Source organism: Phocoena sinus, chromosome 8 (assembly GCF_008692025.1).
Source record: "Phocoena sinus isolate mPhoSin1 chromosome 8, mPhoSin1.pri, whole genome shotgun sequence".
NCBI classification, from domain to species: Eukaryota; Metazoa; Chordata; class Mammalia; order Artiodactyla; family Phocoenidae; genus Phocoena; species Phocoena sinus.
Genome location: NC_045770.1, coordinates 70,213,942 through 70,238,477, shown reverse-complemented (window position 1 = coordinate 70,238,477; position 24,536 = coordinate 70,213,942). Strand labels below are relative to the sequence as shown.

The following is a 24,536-nucleotide window of genomic DNA, read 5'->3' as shown; positions in this document are numbered from 1 at the left end:
GATGGCCTTAACCCTTCTGAAAGCTTCATTTTTTTTGTGAACTTCTGATTGCTTCTAAGTTTTAAATCTCAGGGTAGCTTTATTATTGTCAACTTAAGCTCTCTGTTTATAGACAAATAACAGGGACTGCAACTTTTCCTCCTTTTCCTTAAAAAATGCACCACTTAATGCGAATGTCTTCTCCTAAAAATCCTGCTTACCCTTTGATCCATACTCTGGGAAATCTTTGAAGCGTTTCACATTTCCTTTCCCCTCCCTGGATCCTTACTCCTGGTAGAAAAGGAAGATTGACCTGATGATACACGGCTCATTCAAGGCAGCAGAGGAAAGCTGTAGTATAATCTGGGGAGGGGTTTAAAGGCTACATCTGCTTACACTTTGGAATGTAAAGGCCATTATTTGTTCAAGCCCACCAGAATGCAGTGCTTCACGCCACAACATTTAGATTCGCAGAATTGGAATAAAGGAGAGACATGTAATCAAATTTACAGTTCCATCCAAGAAATCCCTTTTTATATTCCTGACAAGAAGTTATCTCACTTCTGTTCAAATGCCTCTAATAGTCTCATGACAGAACACTGACTACTTCTTGAGAAGCTCATTCCGGTTCTAATTTTTAATTCTTTGTTATTTGTCTTTGCTTCCTTATAACTTCTACTCATTGGTTCTAGTCTGACTTTTGGATTCCAACAAAATAAAGCTTACCGTTTCTGCCCGTGACACCCCTTCAGATATTTCCTCAAGGGTTAGGAAACTTAAATTCCGGTTGTTCTACCCTAAGCAAGTCAGTTTCTTTCCCTGAATTTTCTCAGCTGTAGGTTGGTGTAGATGATCTCTGGTTTTTAAACTCTTATCTTACTGCTGTACAATTGAAATCATTCACCTTTAAGTCAACTAGAAAGTAACAAGTGTAAATTGGGGACCACACCATCTTTAAAATAAGTGAAATTATTATTGAAATATATCAGAGATGAGATGTCTTTGTCCAAGAAGGTATCCAAGTACTAGATTGTATACCAAGAATAAAAGTTGGGGAATTATACATATTAAAAGACCCAGGGAAATCCAGAGGGAGCACTAACCAGAGCTTTGCTGTGGGCTTATGGGTCTGGCCTTCTATAGCTGCCTAAAATAGCATTTCCAGGCATCTCAGAAAAATGAATAGGCAAAGCAGTCTGTATGGAACCAGCAGGCTGAGGTCTGAGGCCAGGATGGGTGGCCAGGGAGACCCCAGACATGGTGAAAACTGAGTAACAGCTACACAGGCTGGGAGATAAGCAGAGTTCAAAAAGCCCTTGGCTCTGGACTAACTCTGTGGTATCACAAAAATGTATTTTACTGTGGATATAAACAGTTTTAGAGGATCCTGTGCACCAGTTTATATCAGCACTATATATAAAGTGCAGCTCTCTTAAACAAGCAAATAAACTTCTCTTAAAGACATATATTTGCTGTGTCTTAAAAGCTCCCAAATAACTTTTAATGTTGGTAGAAAACAATTTCCATTGAACTTTCCAAGTGATGGATTGTCCTGATGGGATAAGAGAGTGAAATGTCAAGATTCTTGTATAACTCCATCCCCTAATACTCCATAAAGCGAATTCAACCTGCTTCTTAGAGTTGCTTAAGCTAGAAAAGCCCAATCAAAGACCCAGCCTCCCTTTCGTGAGGAGCCTAGCCCTGTCCAAGAGCTGGTTTCTCATTGGGCTGCCTTCTCTAAAGAGGTATCATTGACAGTGTCACCACACACACAAAATTATCTGGCTTTCTGACTGAATATCCTCCGTTCTGGGGAAGAAATGCTTGTCTGTGCCATTACTGAATCACACAGAAGTGCTCCCCCATCTTGCTGTAGCACCTGGGTGACAAAAGATTTAACGCCATCTACCATGAAAATCAGATTCAAGACAAGAACAGCCGGCACATGTTCCCAATGGGACTGCAAAATCAGTCTATGGTTCCTCAGCAGTACATATGTCTGCCTCACATAAACCAACATATTAGAATAAACGCTGGCTGATAGAGGTCTATCTGCCATGTCTGGACTAACTGTGTAGTGACTGTTGAGGTGTGGACCTTGTCTAGTTCCCTGTCCCTAGAATCCTCTTCTCTTGGCAGCAGGAGCCACTTGACTTCCCATCTGCAGGCTATAGAATTCAGCCCAACCTTAGGCTGGTGGAATTTAAAGAGTCTTAGGCCAATTTGGTGTGCTCTTTAAATTCTCTCTGCTTAGGGTCAAGACCGAACTTGAGAACAACGTTTTTTTCCCTTTTTTTTTTCCCCAGTTGGTCCTTTCCTTCTTTTCAAGTTCTGATAACTGTGCTTCTAACTTATTCACAAAATTCAATAACCGATCAGCTCTCCCCTATTTTCTGTTACTGACTTCCCTATCTTTTTTTTTCTTTAACTAAGAAATTCTTACCTTTGAATATCTCCTTCTTTTAGATACACTGTCTCATTTTACTCTATCACTGTTTGTTTACACACACTATCTGTCATTTCATCCTCTTTAAAGGTGGTTCTCTGTAGACTGAGCCACAAGTTCTGATAGCCAGGTCTTTCCCAACGGGGTCTATCCCTACTCAGAGTCCCCCAATCTTTAGTTTTACCCACATGTTCAAGTTATAATTTACCAATTATCTCTTATATACACAGCACTGTTACGAGCACAGAGAGAAGGATTTTTTAAAAGATGGACTATACTGTATTCTTCAAGAGCTAGTAATGTAGTTGGGATAATAATATTAGCATATACAGAAAGCAGAACAACCTAAGGTGTTACATGTTATAGTACATCATTAGAGAAACAGAAAAGAGTGCTATTTAGAAGAGGAGCCTACAGTGCTTTGTTGACAGCCATGATTCTGGAAGGTCTGATAGAAATATAGCTGGAGATAAGCCTAGGTTTGGAAAAACAAAGAGAAGGAGAAGAACTTTCAGTTGAGGGAATAATCCAAGAAGACACAGAAATGGTAAAGTACGCGGACATTCACAAGTTCCAGAAAGAAAGAGTCACTTCTCAACTCTGTGTTCTCCACCAAGCCCAATTCAAAGCTTTCCATATATTTATACTCAGTGAATATTTGTTGAATTGAATATGTTACAAAAATAGCTGGGTTCCATATTGTGGAGGGCCTTGAGAGTCAGGCTGAGGAATTTGGACTTTGCCACCAACTAAATAGGCATTAAACCTTAGTTGTTCAAGATTGACTTAGATTATGTATAGAGGTTAAAAATAATGGAAAAGCAGAAGTTAGGTTGGTCTTGGTGGTCTGTTAGTCTCTTTATTCCTCTGTTCTCTTTAATGTCCTTTCAGAGGGGCTATTCAATGGCTGTCTTTTCATATTACATCATGGGAGAGCTGAGTAGGTGTTAGGAGGGTTTTTATTCAAGTCATTTTAAAAATACCTCTTTTCCTCCTGGGTATAATACTCATTTACGTATGATTTCACTTTGTCTGCTGTGACTGTTCGATGCCTTACAGATCAGTCTTGTACTTTTGCCTCTCACTAGAGGAGAGTGATCTTTTTTTAAATGATTTTGTTCAGTGGATATTTACCCTTAGACATGATGTCCCAAATTAGGTCATGGTACCAGAGGGAAGAGATTGTGTAAGAACCCATCAATATTTGCATTATACTGTAAACTGTTAAATTTAGGAGTAGGCTGTAACAAGTAATTCTGAACTAAAACTTAATATCCCGGGCTTCCCTGGTGGCGCAGTGGTTGAGAGTCCGCCTGCCGATGCAGAGGACAAGGGTTCGTGCCCCAGTCTGGGAGGATCCCACATGCCGCGGAGTGGCTGGGCCCGTGAGCTATGGCCGCTGGGCCTGTGCGTCCGGGGCCTGTGCCCCACAGCAGGGGAGGCTGCAGCAGTGAGAGGCCCGCATACCACAAAAAAAAAAAAAAAAAAAACTTAATATCCCAAGTCACAGCCCTGGAGAGAAGAATTTCATAAACAGTATATTCAGCCATTTAAAATTTTTACTAAAAATAAAAATTGCACCTTACTGGCTTATGTATATTTACTTTCATGGCAGAGAAATCACTTCATGCTTCTTCAATATACGCTGACTTTTCACTAGGAAGGTTGATCCTGCGTGAGGACAAAACGAAAAATGATAAGAGCAGCTACTCCATGCTGCAGAGTCACAGAACTGCTGGTAGAGCAGAAAGGAAAAACAATTGTCAAATGTCCCTGAAACTTCCCTGTCCTATATTTATCATACAGTCAGTAATCCTAATTCTTTGTTATTCCAATGAGTCCTTTATAAAAAGCTGATCTATAAATTCTCAAGATAATGGTTTCTTCTTTTTTTTTTCTGGCTTGGACTGAGCAGCATGGTCTGGTTACAGGCCCCACAGGTGGGAACTGGGGCGGTGTGAGATGGTCTTTTTGATTGTGTCTTAATGCATATTCGATCCATTTTAGTTCTATATCATAGGGACACTCTTGAAATATACTTTTAGCTTTGGGTCAGAAAAGAGGCTCCATTAAGTAGTACATTGCACTGTCCAGCTAAGGGCTCATTTTATAACCATGCTGAAGGACAGGACTGTGCAGTGTAGGGAGTATCACCCAGGTGTGGGGAAAGACTAGAAAGGGAACAAATATGAGTTAAGCACCTGCTTGTTCTTGGTACTGGAATAGACACTCTACTACTTCTACTGCCATTACTACCGCTACTATTTCCAAAGGCAGCTACTGTTCAATGAGTGGGTACTGGGTTCCAGTCACTGCTGGGACATTTATGTTCCCACTTAATCCTCACAAGGATCCAGACAAGCAGAAATTATTAGCTCTCTTTTATAAGGAGATGAAACTGTAGTTTAGAGAAGGGAAATAATTTACCGGAGGTTACTTAGGAAAGATCAAATCAAAATTCAAACCCACATCTGTCTGTCTACATAGCATCTGAGCCACACTGACTCCCATTTTTCTCCAAGATGAGCTGATTCAGTTGGTTGCCTTTGTTGAAGTAGTTTTTTCCTGTTGGTTTTCATTAAAAAGTAGAAAAATTTAATGAGAAATAGAAACCTGTGAAAGTTTTTTTTTTTCAATCTTTCAAACCACACAAATATTAAATACCTTTCAAATACTTTCACCAGATTCTCAGGGCAAAGAAGTTTTGATATACTACAAAATTGAGTTGATTACCCCAAATGCTTGTGCCCTCTCCTTCTAATACTGTGTATTTCCATATCCCTAACCTTAAAAAATTAGTTTCTACTGCACCTGTGATCTGCGTCTCTCATTCTAGTAAAAGGCAGATTCCCTGAGACAAATGAAATGAAGAAGAACGACCAACTAAATTAATTTTGTTAAGAGTTTTTAATCTTAAGTCTGGATACCATTGAAACAATTCAGCTGACCATTTTAGAAATTTACTTTGATGGCAAGTGTGAAACTTTGGGAATAGTTACATTTGAGTTCATTGTGATTTTGCCATTTACTAACTATGAGATTTTGGCAATTTAACTTCTCTAACCTCAGATGTGGATTAGGTGATCTTTAATATCCCTCTCATGTTAAAATTCTCTAATTCTATGAGCATGTTTTATCCATTTCATATTGACTCTATCAGGAAGGTCCCATCATATGCCTATTTGAATATATGCTTCAGTTGTATATATTTACACAAACCCGACAGCATTAGAATAGCTTTCAGATTTAATATTTCCAGAAAGCTCTGACATGCCTTATCATCCTTTCAGGATTTCCCCGGAAGTGGGAGGCCAGGATTTCAGATTTGTACAGTGTGGAAAGTCAATAAAAGAAGTAAGATTAGAACCAATGATCTCTGACTTCCAAACAGCTGTGGGTACATTTTCCCATTAAAGCCATTTTTATTTTATAGAGGGTTCAAGTAAGGCAAAGTACTTAACAGAATATAAGAAATAAATGGGATTTATACAAAATCTGATTTCAGAAATTCCCAGATTCTAATGCAACATGTAGACATCTGAATCTCACTCTAAAATTTTCCCTGTCGAAGATGTCAAATGCTCTCTGCTATGACATTTGAGTACTTACCTTATGCCAGCTTATGCACCAGACCCTAGCAAAGCAGTTATGAATAAGACACAGCGTTGTTCCTGCCCTTTTAAGGTACATAGTGTAGTGAAGAAGGTGGGCAGATACAATTGGCAATTTGGATAAAATATAGTAAATGTAAGATAGAGGCAGGCACAGGGTGCTGTGAGAGCCTAAAATACTTAGCCCAACCTGACGAACTGGGTGAGACTGTCTGGGTCAGATGATCCCTGATATGAGTCAAAGAATGAGTTGATTGCAAGATGGGGAGGAAATTCCTGGAAAAGGGAAAGCATGGACTCCTAGTATAAAGCAACATGGTATCTAGAGAACCAGAAGTAGTTCAGTATTATAAAGCAAAAAATTTCAAGTAGAGTAGCTAGAGATGAAACTGGAGACATAGTAGAGAGCCAGGTCATGGAGAGCCTTGAATACCATACTAAGGAGTTTGGACTTCATCTTTTGGGCCTTAGGGAGCCACTGAAGACTTTAATATAGGAGTGCTCTGCTCAGAATTGCATTTGTGATGGATTACCCTGGTTGAAATTAGGAAGAGGTATTTAAGTAGAGACTGGGGACTCAAAATTGGAAATAAAAATCAGCTAGAAGGCTGGTATTTAAAATAGTCCACCAGAGAGAATGAGGCCAAGGCAATTGATGAGTGATAAGGGTGGAAATGAGAGGTTGGATTTAGTAGTATCTTTGTTAACTAATCTGAGATTTGCTTCATCTTGGTTTGTGCTTCTTAATTTCATGTAGAGTCTATGGTAGTATATTGAGTTGGATGAAGCTAGAAACTGCTGAGCAACATGAATTATTTAGTCTACCAGCTTTTCACCAGCCTCTGTATTCTCCAAGGGAATCTGCTTGAATCTGAGACCGGTTCTCCTGAAAACTTAGGGAGCCAGAACCTATTTTTGTCTTATTTCCTCCACAGTGGTCTCTGGTTCAAACTTAAATAATGCCTTTTTGCCTGGACTCAACAGCTTGTAAGCCCTCTCCTGTGCATACAAATAGCAAATAGATAATAAGTAGAGTATTTGATGTTCTGTGCTACTTTCAGGTCATTAAAATAAAGAATCACATAAGTTATCTCAGTTGCCCTAGGATCTTGTAGTTGAAATAAGATAAAGGGCTCTGTTAAGCTGTCTGTGTAAAGCAAATATAACTTGAGAATTAAAAAAAAAAAAAAGTAAACATGGGCACCAAAACTGCAAGCAGGAGACCCTTGAAAACACAGCCTGGTGTATCACTGGTTAGAATTTCCTTCATTTTGCAAAGCCACGAGCCACATGCATCAGCTCACCACAAAGTCATTAAGCCTTTTTAAGCTCAGATGAAAAACATTAACAAATACCACAAAAGGCTTTAGTATAGCCCCTTTGTTCACTCACATATGGCACTTTATAACTCCTGCGCCACTCTGGTCGTGGTGTTTGTTTAAGCTGCCTCCATCAGGCTGGTCCTGAAAGAACAAAAGACATCTTGAGCAATCCTAAGCAGGAAATGGGCTAATCTAAACATGGTTTGTGACACTTTAAGTAGAATAGAAAGGGGAGGGATTGATTAGTCATTAATGTCCAATTGGCTCCATATGGATGTTGCAATAATAAAGCCTTTTTTTCAGAGCAGTAGCAGAGTTATTGAATTAGAGGTTTATGTTTCCTCAGAGCTGACCTTAGGGAATTCCCTTTTGGTTCTTCTTGTTGGTCTTTTAAAGAGAATGGAGTTTCCAATAGGGAAAAATAGAAGCCTTATCTACAATAGCACTTGCTCATAATCCTGCAACCAAGGAATGCATTAATTTAGCTTTGTTTTAGTCCCTGCTGTAATTTCACTCCTTAGTGCTTTCTTTGCATGCTCTTGCATCTTTGGACCAATTAGATAGTGGCATGAACTTCATAACTGGTAATAGGCTCCTTTAATGTGCTTAACAGTACAGGGAAATGGCATCCTTACAGGGGGAAAGCAATGTTCCAGCCAAGGAATGGTGGGCTTTGAGATTCAGAGTTATTTCATGTCACTGAATAGTGCCTGGGGTAGCTTTGGTGTAGGAGAAATGCACTAGACTTAAAGTCAGAAGACCTAGGTTCTAGATCTGGCTTTGTTCCTTAGCAATATACTAGCAGCCGGTTATTTCAGAGGCTGGTAACTCACCTTCTCTGAGCCTTGGTTTTCTCATCTATAAAGTGAAGTGAATATATTTACCCTCTTACCCATTTCGAAGGATTGTAAGGAGGATTGAGATAATGTATTTCCTGAAAGCACTTTGTAAATGTTATTGTAGGTAAAATTCCTTAGTACACTTGGTGTCTCTATTCTGGAAACTGATCTCTGGTCTAGACTAGTGAAAAACATAAACTGTTCTTTAAAATAATTACTTTGGTACTCTAATTAGTGAAATGTCCGTTTCCAAATTGTCCAGCGGAATTTTTTCTTTATGTGTACACTACATATGTTTATATCTTTATCTCTATCTATCTATCAATCTATCATCTATCTATCTAATTTATTCAGTAAATTTCTTGGTATAGGTAAGTTCAATACTTGAGGTAAGTAGGGCATTTGAGGTAGGTAGGGATTAAAGAAGCTTAAAATGAAAATGTTCCTATGGCTTTCCCCTGCTGGTCAAATGAAGAATTAACACTTTAATCAAAGTACCACAGGTTATTCATCTTTTGTTCCTGTACCTCTGGTTCCTTATTTTTCTTCTGAACCGACCTCTAGTTCAGAAGAACTATGCATCCATATTTTGCATTTGCCGTCTTTAAATCATGACACCCATCAGTAAGTCATTCTTTGCTAACCTATCTAGCTAATCCTCTATAAAAGACACAGAGCTCAAACCATACTCTTCCACTGCTGGTATCCCTCCTTCTCTGAAGATGAACACATCAGTTCTCTAACGATTAAGATTCTTGCTCAGCCACGGAATGTATTACTGCCGAGTAAACCACTAGGATAGCCAAATCATCCATCTCTTTTATTTTCCAAGAAGAAATCAAATTTGAATTTCAAGTAGCCTTCTTATAATGAAAGTAAGTTCACATTCTGGCAGTAAGTTGGAGTGCAAAGTTAGCAGAACTTCCATAATCATAGACAGACAGCTGTCAGCCATCCCTACAACATAGTGAAGTAGACCTCTACAATATTAAGATACATTTGGTGGAATAAACTTGGTGAAAAAAATCCAACCTATGTCATATTAATAACTTCCTCCTTTCCTAATTCTTCATGTCTGCTTCTAATATTCCTTCATCTTCTACATTTTTGTTTCTGATGCACTCATGATCATTTTCTCTGTTAACTCAGATGTGTCATGTAACTCTTTCAAAATCCCACAGGAGAAAATTAACTATTCTGTTGATAGACTAAAGTAGTCTAAAATAGTGTGATTGTCAAGGACCCGATGGTGTATATTATATTTGTCTCTTTTTATTAGTAAGCAACCAATTGTAGCATTTTTTCCCCTTTTAATAATTCTTTTTGCTAAATGACTCTTTTTTTTTTTTTTTTGAGTTCACAATGGCCTGGATATGCCGCACACTCAGGTTTACAGAGAAAAGAATCTTTCAGAAAAATATCACTTACATTCGTTTGTTTGGTTTTCTGTTTTACTTTGGTACTTTTGTTTTTACCTTTTTTGAACTAAGCACTGAAATAGTTTTATTTTGGATAGTATCCCATTGTATGTATATACCACAGTTTGTCCATTTTCCAGTTATTTTCAGCCTTTGGTTATTCTGAATAAAAGTGCTATTATATTCTGAAAAGTTCTCATTTGTTTTGGGTAAGTATTTAGGAATGGAATTGCAGGTCATCGATGAATGTATATTTTACTTTAAAAGAAACTGCCAAGCTGTTTTCCAAAATGGTTATGCCACTTTACACTTCTACTATCAATATGTTTGAGTTCCAGTTGCTCCATATCCTTGCCAACATTTAGTGTTGTAATCCATTCTAGTGGATGCAAAATGGTATGTGGCTTTAATTGCCTTTTCCCGATGACTAATGACATGGAATGCCTTTTCATGTGCTCAATGGCCATAACTGTATCTTCTTCTGTAAAGTTTTTTTTATGAGTCTTTTTGCCTATTTTTAAATTAGATTGTTTACTTTCTGTTTTTGGTAAAAGTTCTTTATATATTCTTGATACAAGTCTTGTCAGACGTGTATTTTTCCCCAGTCTGGGCCTTAACATTTCATTTTCTTAATAATCACTTTTGATAAGCAGAGTCTTAATTTTGATAAAGTTCAATTTATTATTTTTCTTGTATATTTAGTGCTTTATCTGCCATATCTAAGAATCTTTGCTTTTACTACAAGGTCACTAAAATATTCTCCAAGATATTCCTTGAGGAGTGTTATAGTTTTTGTTTTTGTTTCAAATCATGATTCATCTCAATTAATTGTTGGGTGTAATGTGTGGTAAGAGGTCAAAGTTTACTTTTTCCCCCATATTTGTCCACTTGTCCTAGCACTGTTTGTTGAAAAAAAAAGATCATTCTTAACAGCTTAGGTCTTTATTGAAAATTGACCATATATGTGAGGAAGATTTAATTCTAGAGTGTCTATTCTGTTCCACTGATCTATTTGTCTATTCTTTTTTAAAATTTTTATTGGAGTATAGTTGCTTTACAACGTTGTGTTAGTTTCTACTGTACAGCAAAGTGAATCAGCTATACGTATACATATATCCCCTCTGTTTTGGATTTCCTTCCCATTTAGGTCACCACAGAGTATTGAGTAGAGTTCCCTGTGCTATGCAGTAGGTTCTCATTAGTCATCTGTTTTATACATAGTGTATATGTGTATATATATCTATATCGATAGTGTATATATGTCAATCCCAATCTCCCAATTCATCCCACTGCCCCCGCTTTCCCCCTTGGTATCCATACGTTTGTTCTCTATGTCCGTGTCTCTATTTCTGCTTTGTAAATACGATCGTGCATTCCAATTTTTTCAGATTCCACATATATGCATTAATATAATACATTTGTTTATTCTTTTAACAATCCCACACTGTCTTTACTACTCTAGTTTTTACAATGTCACAAGGTATTTTTTACTGTAAGTCTTGAAATCAGGTAGTTTGAATCCTTCAACTTTCTTCAAGTTTGTTTTGGATGTTTTTACTGCTTTATTTTTCATATAGTTTTAAAAATCATCTTGTCGATTTCTAAAAACAGTCTTTTGCAATTTTAATAGGATTGGGTTGAATCTATAGATAAATTTGGAAAGAATTGACATCTTAACAATATCGAGTCTTCAGATCCATGAACATACTGTATTCCTCCATTTATTTAGGTTTACTTTATTGAACTCACAAATGTTATATTGTTTTCAGTGTAGAGGTCTTGCACACTTTTTTGGTGAAATTTATTCCTAAGAATTTTATTTTCTGATGCTATTATGAATGTAAACTTAAGAAATTATTTTCTAAATCGCTGCTAGTATATAGAAGTACAGTTGATTTTTATATTTTTATATTGTATATTGCAATAATGGTAAATTTACTTTTTAGTTCTAGTAATTATTTTGCAGACTTCTTAGGATTTTCTATGTAAACAATTATATTATCTATGAATACACATAACATTACTTATTATTTTCCATTTTGCCTGCTTTTTATTTCTTTACCTGCAGAAGAATGTTGATTAATAGTGGTAAGAGTGGACATCCCTTGCCTTGCTCTTCATCTTGGAGGAAAGCATTCAGTAGTTCACTATTAAGTATGATATCCTACAGGTTTTCCTTAAAAGTTCTTTATCAGACTGAGGAAATTCCTATCTATTATTAGTTTCCTGAGAGTTTTTATCATGAATGGGTATTGCATTTTGTCAAAACCATCTTCTGAATCTATTGTGATGATCATGTTTTTTCCCCTTTATTTTGTTAAATTACATTGCCTGATTTCAAATATTAAATTACTATTACATTTTAACTTAATTTATCCTGAGATAAATCATACTTGGTCATGTTTTATTATCCATTTTACATATTACTGGGTTTAATTTGCTAATATTTTATTAAGGATTTTTGCACTTACGTTCAAATCTCTGTCAGGGTATGATGTTACTTCATATAATGAATTTGGGAAGTATTCTTTCTTCCTCTACTTTCTTAGTTTGTGTAAGACTACTATTATTTTTTCCTTAAATGTTTGGAAGAATTTACCAGCGAAACCATTTGAGATTGGAGTTTCCTTTGTGGGAAGGTTGTTGGCTATAAATTGAATTTCTTTATTAGCTATAGGAGTATTCAGACTTCTTATGTATTCTTGAGTGAATTTTAGCAGTTTGTGTCCTTCAAGGAATTTGTTCTTTCCATCAAAGTTGTCAAATTTATTGGAATTAAGTTATTCACAGTATTTGCTTTCTATCCTTTTAAAGTGAATAGTATCTATAGTGATATCCCCTCTTTCAATCCAAATATTGGTATTTTTGTTTTCCCTTTTTGTAGATCAGTCTCACTAGGGGTTTATCAATTTTATTGATCTTTTCAAATTACCAATGTTTGGCTTTGTAAATTGTTTCCTATTCACTGATTTCTACTCTTTATCCATTCTGAAAATCTCCAATTTTAACTGGATTATTTAATTCATTTATATTTAATGTAATTATTAATTTTGATGGGATTAAGTCTTGCAATTTGCTATTTTTCTATTTGTTCCCTCAGTTTTTGGCTTTCTGTTATTACTTTTTTCCCTTTTGCTTAATTGAATCCTTTTTCTAAGCTACTATTATGAAAACTTTTTTTTTTTTAAGGCAGTTTAAGTTTCACAGTAAAACTGAGGGAAAGAGAGATTTCCCATATACTCCCTGCCTTCACACATGCATAGCCTCTCCCATCATCAACATCCCACCAGAGTGGTACACTTGTTATAATTGATGAACCTATGTTGACACATCATAACCACTCCAAATCCATCATTTATATTAGGGTTCATTCTTGATGTTGTACATTCCTTGGGTTTGGACAAATGTAGAACATGTATCTATCATTATGGTATACAGAGTATTTTCATTGCCCCCAAAATCCTCTGTGTTCACCTATTCATCTCTCCCTCCCCTTTACAACCACTGATCTTTTTGCTGTTTCCTTCTGAATCCTCTTTTTAGTCTTCCATTTGAATTACTCTACTGGTGTTTTAGCTATACCTCTTTGTATTTTTTTAAAAATTGTTTTTTCTAGATTCGCTGTTCATTCTTAATTTGAATATCCTTACAGTTAAAATTATACTACTACTCAAGCAACATTTAACATTTACTACCTTTGTCCTTTGTGCCAGCTGTTTCTCTCACGTGTTTTACCTCTTCATATATTATAAATCCCACGATGCAATGTTGTATTTTGTATTAAATAGTTCCTTGTCTTTTAAAAACATTAAACAATCAGCCGTTTATTATGAAATCCAGAGAAGAAAAACAGTTTCTTAATTTAGTCACATATTTATCATTTTCACTGCTCTTCTTTTCTTCCTATATATCTAAGTTTCCATCAGATGTTATTTCTCTTCATCTTGAATAATTTCCTTGAATGTCTCTTTTAGTCTGGGTCTGCAGGTAATGCCTTCTCTCAGCTTTTGTCTGAAAATGTATTTTACATTCATTTTTTTTTTTTTTTTTTTTTTTTTTTGCGGTATGCAGGCCTCTCACTGTTGTGGCCTCTCCCGTTGCGGAGCACAGGCTCCGGACACGCAGACTCAGCGGCCATGGCTCACAGGCCCAGCCGCTCTGGGCATGTGGGATCTTCCCAGACCGGGGCACGAACCCGTGTCCCCTGCATCGGCAGGCGGACTCTCAACCACTGTGCCACCAGGGAAGCCCTACATTCATTTTTGAAGCATATGTTCATTGGATAAGACTACGTTGATTTTTTTCTTTTAGCAGTCTAATGATATTCCATAGGCTTCCAGTCTTCATTGTTTCTAATGAATAATCAGCCATAATTTGCATTATTGTTTCATTGTATATATTATGTGTCCTTTTTCTCTGGCATTTTCCCTTTGTCTTTGGTTTTCAGCAGTTTGACTAGTGTTTAGGTATGGTTTTCTTTGTATTTATTCTGCCTGCATTTGTCTGAATGTCTTGAACCTACAAGGTGATTTTTCTCACCAGATTCGGGTAATTTTCAGCCCGTGTTTCTTCACATAGTTTTCAGTCATGATTCTCTCTCCTCTCTTTCTAGAACTCCAGTTACACTTAGGACAGTATATCGTTTTACGTATTGCAAAGTCTCTGCCTACTTTTTCAGCTTTTTTTCTTTCTGTTTTTGAGACTAGCTAATTTCTTTTGATGTATTTTTAAGGTCACTGACCCTTTATTCTGCACTTGAAAATGCTATGAAGTCCATTCAGTGTATTTTCATCTCAAACACGTCTTTCAGTTCTAGAATTTCCATGTTTCATTTTATAGTTTCATTTCTCTGCTGAGTTCCCCCATTTATGCATTAATTATGATATTCTTTTCCTTTATATCCTTGAACATATTTTTAATGGCTACTTTAAAGTCCTTGTTTGCTAATTACACTGTTTGAGCCATTGCAGTTTCTTTCTGTTGATATTTTTTTTTGGGGGGGGGTGTCTCTGGGTCACATTTTCCTGGTTGTTTGCACAACTAGTGTTTTTTTTTTATTATACACTGTACAGTGTGGATTATAAATTGTAGAGACTCTGGCTTCTATTATCTTCCTCTGTTAAGAATGTTTATTTTTGTGCTAGGAGGCAGTTAAAATACTTGCTGGTCACATTGAACTTGTGGAGGCTTAGTTTTGCACTGTTAGGTAGTGACTGTTTGAGTTTTGTCTTCAGTCCTAAGATGAATCCTTAGTCTTAGCATACAGTCTTTATTCCTAAAGAGTGGTCCCTCTGGGGTTTCAGTGGAAAGCCTGAATTTTTCACAAATACTTTCTAACTTTGTAGGATTCAAATCCAAATTCTGTTTCCCTTGCAGTGGGCATCAGCTGAAATTTCTGCTCAGAGTTTTCAGATATACAGCCCTGGTTTCCACCAGAATCATTGAAGTCATCCCTATACATGTGAAGTTCAGGTGTCAGGCACTCAGAAGCCTCAAACTGTCTCTTCTGATACATTAGGCCAAGTAAGACTGACTTTCTGTTTGCATTCTAGCCACTCCATGCTACTCAGACTGGGGAGTGTCTTCATGGAAAAACTATGAAAACAGGGGGTTTACTCAGTGACATTTCTTTCTTTCTAAGATTGAATCCTCTCCAGTTTCTTCTTAATTTTGGTAGATCTCAAGTACCTTCAACTGGTTTTTTTTTCATATTTTTTCCAGCAGTTATAATTATTATCCACTTGAAAGTTAGTCTGATATACGTTATTCTGCCATTACCAGAACTGGATCCCAGAAGAGAATCTTTTGTGCTATATTTTACTTATATTACATTCATTCTGTCTGACAAAATGTAAGTTTTAATGGGCCTGTGAGGAGGTATTTATTCACCTTATTTTTCTGTATTCTTTATTGCCAATTCGCTGGTAATCATTGAGACTATTCAGTGGTAATTTCTCATTTAGCTTCCATTTTGATCTCTTGTAGAACACATTTGTTCATGTCACTACCCTGCTTTTTTATAATAAAAACCTTAAAGACTTCTTGGCTTTGAAGTCAAGGTACTTAGCAATCTTGCCCCTACTTACTTTCCGAATTTAATCTCTTGGTATTCCCCTGTTTTTTAAAAAAAAACTCAAGCCATAGCCAGATTCTTTTTATTCCCTAAAACCCTCTGTGCTTTTGTTATAACTCTGTGCCTTTATATTCACACATTCTCCAACCTAGAATGCTTTCACACTCATACCTGCTGGTAAATTCTTACTCTTCCTTTAAGATACTGCTCAAGCAGTACTTCCTCTCTGAAGCTTCTGCGTTATTCATATCTGTCCATTCCAACAACATTAATAGCTTCCCTTCTCTGCTTTCCTAGTACCTTGAAATTACCCATGTTAGCACTTACAGTGTTTTGTAATTTTCTATTTATGCATCTGTTTCCCACACTGGACCAAATTCCTTAAAAACAAGTCACATGTGTTATTTATCTTTGTATACTCCATCACAATGCTGGGTACATCTGAAATTTGTCAGAAGTGTTTGCTGAATTGATGCATAAATAAATGATTCCTAAGCACATTATAGAATTTGCTAGAGTTCCTCCTTAGGGAGAACTTTATATATGCACAAATCCACACAAAACGCTTACTCATTCACTCACATAACCCTTGGCATTTACCCAGAAAGGGGGCCTCTCTAGGATTAGTTCAGGACCATTGCCATAGGCTATGATGGTTAAACTGGCCTTCTTTCCAGCCCACCTGGAAAAACTCAGCTTTCTGTATTCTCTTTCAATCGTCTAAATCACAGATCCCTAAGAAAGTTTTTGCCTTGGCAGTTTCTGTTGTTTCCTCATAGACTATCTTTTTTCATCTAACTGAAAGTTTGCCTTTACACAGACTGTGATATGGGAGATGAAGGCTGAATTAAACTCAGGGAAATAGAGAGAGCAGGAATTCCTGGAGTAAAGGGGACCGGTGCTTTCCCTTGTTGCCTAGTGTGGTACTGTTGACCTTCCGTTATTTAGGAATGGTGTTGCTGGTAATTAAAGACTCTTAGGCCAGCTGGAAAGCAGTAGTCTCCAAGTACATAGCTGTAGGTCTAGGCTTCTTCCAACTGCTTTCCATGAGAAGACATATTATGAACATTGAACTCACAAATGATTCCTCTGCTATTAAAAGTGAAAGAATCTGCCTCTTAGAATTATGAGCAATTCTCTAGGATAACTCTGGATTCTGACACAGAGCATTGGCTACTTTAGAATGAATTGCCTCCCCGCCCCCGCCCTTTTAACTTGATGTTATTTCTGAAAATAAATGAGCAGCATGAAGTCACATTTGATATGTAGATTCTTAAGTTAATTATAGCAGAAAGTCAATTTTAGGCTTCAAATATTCAGATTAATAGCATACCTTTTTAAAATGATTCTATATTATTATATAGAGTTTTCCTTATCTGTTTAAAAGGGATTTCCTAAAATACAATCTCTTTTTAAATTTCTGAGTTTATACACATATATACAGGCATATGTATTTTTATTGCTATAACAATAATTCCCTCACCAGTTTGTTTCATGAAGCAGTTTTGGGAAGTTAAGGGACACTTTCTAAATATTCTTTTGATGTTAGGACCCCTTTATATTTTCTTAAAAATTCTGACTCTGATCATATATCAGATCCAATTTAAAAGTAGTTTCAAAACTTTTGATCTCTCTGGATAAGTCTCTTCTTCTTCCTAAATCTTGGTTCATTAATACAACATTTCTAGTTTTAACTTGGAATGTCCCATTCATTTTGCAGTTGACTCTGCTTGGGAGAGAGAAAAGGAGACAAGAAAAAAAAGATGTGCATACACCCTGGTGTTTTCTATTTTCCCTTTCTTAATTCACATTTTTATACTATGTACTGTGCTTGAATTTCTCAATTTCTGTGTCAGTCAGTGTCATGTAAATAATATGTACTATGGGAGGACAGACAAGGTCAGTGTAGGACAGTTGGTAGGATGGGACCTGAACTCTATACCTTAGAGAGGGTGGAATTTAGTCAGGTAGAAGTGAGTAGGAAGGATATGTTAAGACTACAGTATGGAATGAGAGGGAGAGAGATTGGGTTAGGTTTGGACATGTCTGGGAGTATCAATTGGTATGGTGTAGAAGATCTACTAAAACCAGAGTCTAAAAATCTACGATGATCAGTCTGTAGGAGATTAAAACTGCCTGTTAACAATGAAATACATCTTGTAAGTGAATAAATAAATGGAAGCTGGCTATTTGGTGTTGCTAGAGTTGAAGAAAAGCTATGACAGTAAAAGCAGATCTCAAATGTTAATCACCTGTAGCATAGTAGTTAACTTAGAATAATATTGAAATGTTTTTGCATCTGACAGTCTCCACAAGCCTGTCTCCTTTTATATGTATGCATGCAAGTATATAAATTGCTGAATTCATGTCAGTTGTAAAGTAATAGCACTGAGGGCATCATAAATTACTATGGTGATCCTCAGGAGAAGACACTGTCGTATCTGAATGAGTGTTTCACTTCCAGAGTAATGTATGCCTTCATCTGGCCCAGCAGTCAGCATATTGCCCTGTGTTGATGGATATTGTCAGCTGGAAGCTACACTACATTTCACTGCACAATAAACATGGCTGTCAAACCCATATAAAGTGAAATCAATTTATCCTGTATGGTCAGTGCATTTTAAATGAAATTAATGTACTGTGGGTATGGTGGCGAAAAGGTAGCATATTAGTTATGCATCTTGGGATCTGAGACTTTTCATGTAAGGGATCATTCTGTCTAGTCGGCCTAAAAGAAAGGCTGTTTATAAAATATTTTATTTTGCATGGTCTTCAGAAAGGGGCCCCTCTGCCCTTCCTCATATTTAGAAAAGAATTGACAGTATTAGCCAGTTCAGCCCTTTTATTCTGTCTTTTGTTTGCAATAAATGATGACCATATTTGCCAAATAATAGTGTACTTTAATGTTCTAATTTATTCCTAGCTCTGACACAAACAAATTTCTACTTCATCAAGGTAACTAGAAATAGAGTAGAAGGGCAGAGATGGATTGGATCATGTTGTTCCTGTATAATCACTCCACTGAGCTGAAAGGATTTACTTTTTCCAAAATGTAGAGATGTAGGTTTTAATGCATGTTTTGCTTCTAAACTTTTGGGAGTAGGCTTTCCTGTTTATGCAGTAGAAGCCCTGGCTGAGGCCATCAGTCCAACTTTACATTTAACTATAGGGGTTCTCAATCTATAGGGAGATATATAGTAGTTGCCACCTGCAAAGCACCCATCAGTGTATCATGCTGGTAGGGGGTATGAAAGCAAGCAAGAGCTATGTTCATTCATTGATTCATTTATTCAACCATTCATTAATTGAATGTATTTTACTAACTGAAACTCTGGATGCCATGTGCTTTATTGGAACCTAGGGATACAGCAGTGAAGGAGAGCCAGTTCCTGCCATATCCTCAAGAAGGTTTCAATCTAGTAGGTTACTATGGTCACTTCTTTGGAAACTATAAAATATCAGGAATTTAGACTTAGTTTCATAGGGGATGTTAAAGAACTACGCTCACACAGCAGAAAAATATATCAGAACCCTTGAAATGACTGCCTTTTAGTCTACTAGTTTTGCATATGAGTTGAAAACTGAACAGTCCTTTACTTAATAAGTATTTGAGTATCTATTACATGGAAAATCCTGGGGATACAAAAATGAGTGCAACATAAACACTAACTTTAGGGGTCTCATATTCCTGGGGATGGAATGGAAATATTAGAGAGAGATAGCCACATAAGCAAGTAATTTCTTTGGAGCATGTAACATTAAAAGAAAGAGGAATGAATGCATCCTGGTAGGCATCATTGCAAATGCCCTTCCTTTGGCTTGAATTACCCTTCCCATCGTCTTTACTGCCCGCCCCCATTCACGTGCTAATTCCTATTCATCCTCCAAGACTCAGCTTAGATGTCACCTCTCCTAGGAGGCATTAGCTCACTGTCCCGTCTGCTGGCACCCTCTTGATGCCCTGTTTACTTCAGTATTAGAGCACTTACCATACACTCTGTTACAATTGTCTGTTTGGGGTCTGTCTCCTCCCTGAACTGTGAGCTCCTTTAAAAGCAGGTGCTGTTTCATTCACTTTTGTATACCTAGCACCTGGCATAAAGCCTAACTCATAGTAATTGCTCAGTTAATAGTTATCATTGAATTACTGATTAATTCATGCAACACACAACATTTGAATAGGCCTTAAAGAATGAGTGGGATTTCGCATGAAGAAGTAGGAGAAGGGGCTTCCAGGCAGTGAGGGGAGCACCGGCCAAGGCACAGTATTGTGAAAGAGAGTTCTGTTGGGGCTAAGAGATAGTTTGAAGTGGCTACAGTGTTTGGCAAATGAGGCTAAAATGATAGTAAGAGCCTGCTTTGAAGGGAGAAATCACGCAGGAAAGGTTACCTGGAATTGATTGTGGTAAAAATGTACTAGGTATATAAAAACATGCAAAATTAATTCTGCCCAGTGTGTCTTTGAGGCCTACCTCAGAAGAGCCTGTAGAACTGTCATCTAAAACTGTCTTCTGCTTCCAAGAGTTCATTTAAAAAGAAGAGAAGGGCCTAGGGAAAACAGCTGAAACAGGTGGCCAGCTATGTTAACAGTCTCCAGATAATAATGCTTTGCACCCATCTTGTTCTTCCTGCCCTGACATTACAGGAAGTAAAGCAATGAATGGCTCTGCAGCTAAACTACAGCAGTATTATTGTTGGCCAACAGGAGGTGCCACTGTGGCTGAAGCACGAGTCTACAGGGATGCCCGTGGCCGGGCCAGCAGTGAGCCACACATCAAGCGACCAATGAATGCATTCATGGTTTGGGCCAAGGATGAGAGGAGGAAAATCCTTCAGGCCTTTCCTGACATGCATAACTCCAACATTAGCAAAATCTTAGGTGAGTGCAGCCGCTGATGCTGATCTTCTAACGACTGGAAAGAAGGGGCCTAATGTGACACCTGAGGGAGACTGTGGTTTGCGGAAGTTAGGTGGAGCTCAGCAAGCTGCCCCAGGAGACTGTCATCATCTCTGCATTTCCCACCCTGCACCGGAGCCTTTAGGTTTAGGAGTTAGTACATCCACCAGGTGCCAGGGCAGGACTGACTAAACACTTGTTTTAGAGACAAAACTATCTATTGTATGTGTTAATAGGGCAACTCTGAGAGGTCACTGCAAAATAAGAATCATGGAGACAAGCTTTATCTCCTTTTCTTAATTCAGTCTTTTAAAATTCGTAAGTTGCTTTGAAACGCTGGGAACACTCATAGACCCTACAGTTTTCTGCTTTAGAATTCTTGGGCTCATATGTCCCTCTGAAAGAACTCACCGAGGGCTAGGGGTGAGCCCCCAAATAGTGTGAAATTTATGGAGTGTAGAACAGTGCCTCTAATGATAACTTTAAAACTTGTAAAATAAAACTACATTTACTTTAATAAGATATGACTAGTTCAAATTTCATAGCAGTGAGTTGAACACAGAGACCACAGGGCAGAGGCCCATTTTGTGGTAACTTGCCAGAGTGATTCTCCCGTTTCTCCGGATTAAACTCAAGCCTTGTTCTATTAGTGTAAAGCTTGCCTAGTGCAGATTATACAGTTTGGAACTATTGTGCTTAACATATTGAACGTATTTTATTCAACATGCAGCATTACAGTCAACATGTTTCCTCTTTAAAAAGAAAAAACACAGAAGGCACTGTTCTATTTAAGCTGTCATGATGTGACAAAATCTCAAAAGCAGCCGTTTAAGAAGCCGAAAAACATTAGAGACTTAAACTGTGGTTTTCATTTTTTAAATGTTTTGTTCAAAAGCAATAAATATTTAACCTGAGTAAATATCAGTGATCTGGACATACACAAATACACATGTTTTATCACTGTATAAATAATTTAACTTGATTCTGAGACATTTTGAGGCAGCGACCCCTAAGAAAATCTTAAAGATACGTAAGATCAAATAGTGTTGAAATGTTAAAATACAAGTTTTTCCTTTTTTTTTTTTGACTTTTGAATTTCAAGATGGATACTAACTGTTATTACAGTTAAGTGGGGTTTTATTTTTAGAGTTTCAGAGATATACATAGGGGCATTATTCTTATAAATTTAAATACCTTTCAAACCAAAATGGTCCTAATATATATATTAAAATTTTTTCTAATTAATAGACACTCAAAAGAAAATCATTATTTCCCTGTCCCTAAATTTTGATATCTAACTTGGAAATTTCCCCCTTTTTGGCCATTTTATTAGCAGTATGAGTAAGTTCTCCAATGGGCACAGAACCTCTCTGTTTCCATTTTGGCATCGGTGGGGAATCTATATTATTGGTGTGCATTCGTGAAAAAATTAAGAGTATAGTAAGTATATTCATTAAAATGTAAACTTTTAAGCACAGGAATTTTAAGAGCACCAAAAACCTTAACTGGGACTCTAAGCTGCTGGGAGCCAGCCGAACACAGAGAAGCCTGTCCGTGTAGACTCTCTACACAATTTTTGCACAACAATCAGGAAAAACAGGAATGGATGTGCTATTAAAACAGACCAGGATATTGCTGGCTGCATAGAATATTTGTACAACTTTTCCATTTGTTTATGTATGAAAAATCTCCACTGAAGAATAGCTGACATCCAGTCAGCACAGCTGTTACCGCTTTATTCACCAGCGAGACCCAAAAATGCAATTTGATACACGTAAAAAAACACATCCCTTCTTCGTCAAGTGTTTAGATAATTCTCTATAAACAATATTAGAGAAGTGAATACTTTTCCTTCTTCCTGTATAAACCACATTAAAAATTTTTGTACTTTCATTGGTATGGCTTTGAATGAATGTTTATAGTACTTGAAAATGGTATATATGTATATATATATATATATATATATATATATATATAATTCCACTGGACCTTCCGGTTCTAAAGCTATAACTTCTTAAGTAGAGTGTAGACTTTTAATTACCCTAGGCCAGGGGATACAGTGTGCACCTTAGGTTTTTATATTTGGAAGAATATCAACATCTAACATCTTATCAAAGGACAGCTTCACTAAAGATGCTTGGAGTGTGGGAGATGTTTGAATTTCTGGAACCAAGAGAGTTTTTCCTGAGAATTCTGTCATACTCCAAAGTATACTTAAGAAGTCTAGGTTTTTAACCCTAGGCAGATGGATGGGGAAACAACCTTGGTGTAGGAGACGATCTTAAGAAGCAAAGACGTGTTTTAAAACAATATACTTATGGTAGCATCAGCTTTAAGTTATTGAGGGAAATAATATAATAAATGTATCACATCCAAATTATTCTTTGCTCTATAGTCTAAAACACTAGTTGTGTGGCTTGATGGTATGTGGTAATTAATAGGAGCTACGCAGAGCACGGGTGAGTGAAGTGGTGGGAAGGTATATCTAGTTATTTGCCAGGAGTATGTTGTATGTTGCCTTGACCACTTGGGTACTTAAGGCTATTTTTATGTCTAGGGTCTCGCTGGAAATCCATGTCCAACCAAGAGAAGCAACCTTATTATGAGGAGCAGGCCCGGCTAAGCAAGATCCACTTAGAGAAGTACCCGAACTATAAATACAAACCTCGACCGAAACGCACCTGCATTGTTGATGGCAAAAAGCTCCGGATTGGGGAGTATAAGCAACTGATGAGATCTCGGAGACAGGAGATGAGGCAGTTCTTTACCGTGGGGTAAGTGTTCCTGCATTTAACCACCTGGGCTTTCCTGCGGTAAGAAACCACAGGATGGCTACTGGCAGTGTTTTGGGGAAGGAGATTAAGGAAGGGAAGAGGTTGTGACATACCGAAGGGGCCTGTCACAAGCGCACAGCCTTGCAGCATGGCTTCTGCTCAAATCAAAACAAACAGGCAACAGATCACTCCCAACTGATAACCCCTTTCATTGTCTCTCAAACTAACCTAGGATGTCCAGTGCCCACACACAAAGTTTCTGGTAGTTTATTTAAGCAGACACACAGGGAGAAAAAAAGAGTAAAAACTAACCTTAAGAAATCCCCAGAAGCTTTCTAGCTTCTCTGGGTGGTGCTTCTGACTCTAATCACAATAGTCTGCTTTTGTTGTGGGATTTACCACAAGATAATTGGCCTTGACATTGGTTAGAGGACCTCATTTTTGGCATAAGATCCAGAACTCCTGTTGCAGTAAATTATTCTGTGGTAGAAGCAGTAACAATGTGGATTTTCTTGCTTAAATCAGAAACTAGACATGTTTTTGATATCTTCAAGTCTGATTTCATGTCATTTTGTTTAAAAATTAGGTAATAGATTTCTGGTATAAATTTCCACTTGGCTGACTGGCTGTCTGCACTCGAAAGAGGCCTCTTGTAACCACAGTGGTCAGCAGAGCGGGGTGCAGATGTCTGTAGGTTCCAGCACACTCAGACCTAGCAGCACAGGGGTGGCAAACCAGAGGGCCGTCTGGAGGCAGTGGCCTGAGGCAGCTGGCATCAGACTGGGGAGACACTTGGGAAAGGGCTTGAGAGAGAGAAGTGGAGGAAGCAAAAAGGAAGCTGTGTTCACTGTTAACTGGAAGGGGAATTGAGGAGCTGTGCTGTGCCAGGGAAACAAGAAAGCTTCACTTGGAGGTGAAGAAAAGAGATGCCTTAAAGGAGGAGTAAAGAACCATTTATTTTTAAGGGCACTCAGAAAATAACCTTATGAAACACAAGGCTGGTTTCAGAAGCATGTGTTTAAAAACATACAACTAATTTGGAAAAGTAAATAGTCAGAATACAAAAAAAAAAAAAAAAAGGCCAATGAGAGCAGTCTGGGTCACTATACAATACACTAGAGTGTTCTGGGGAGGAGCATCGGCTTCTGCGTTTGACCACTGAGTTTGAGACGCTGTG

General features: G+C 37.4%; 1 protein-coding gene across 7 annotated transcripts in view; it reads left to right on the top strand.

The window, feature by feature from the left end:
• Positions 1 to 24,536, top strand: part of SOX6 (SRY-box transcription factor 6) — a 624,715-nt gene that overhangs the window by 586,170 nt on the left and 14,009 nt on the right. For 5 of the 7 annotated variants that reach the window (XM_032641113.1, XM_032641112.1, XM_032641110.1 and 2 more), the window contains 2 exons: positions 20,334 to 20,567; positions 23,143 to 23,359. In XM_032641113.1, coding sequence (XP_032497004.1) covers positions 20,334 to 20,567; positions 23,143 to 23,359 — 451 coding nt within the window. The remainder of the gene's footprint in view (positions 1 to 20,333; positions 20,568 to 23,142; positions 23,360 to 24,536) is intronic. The other 2 variants (XM_032641114.1, XM_032641111.1) reach the window with 1 other exon arrangement.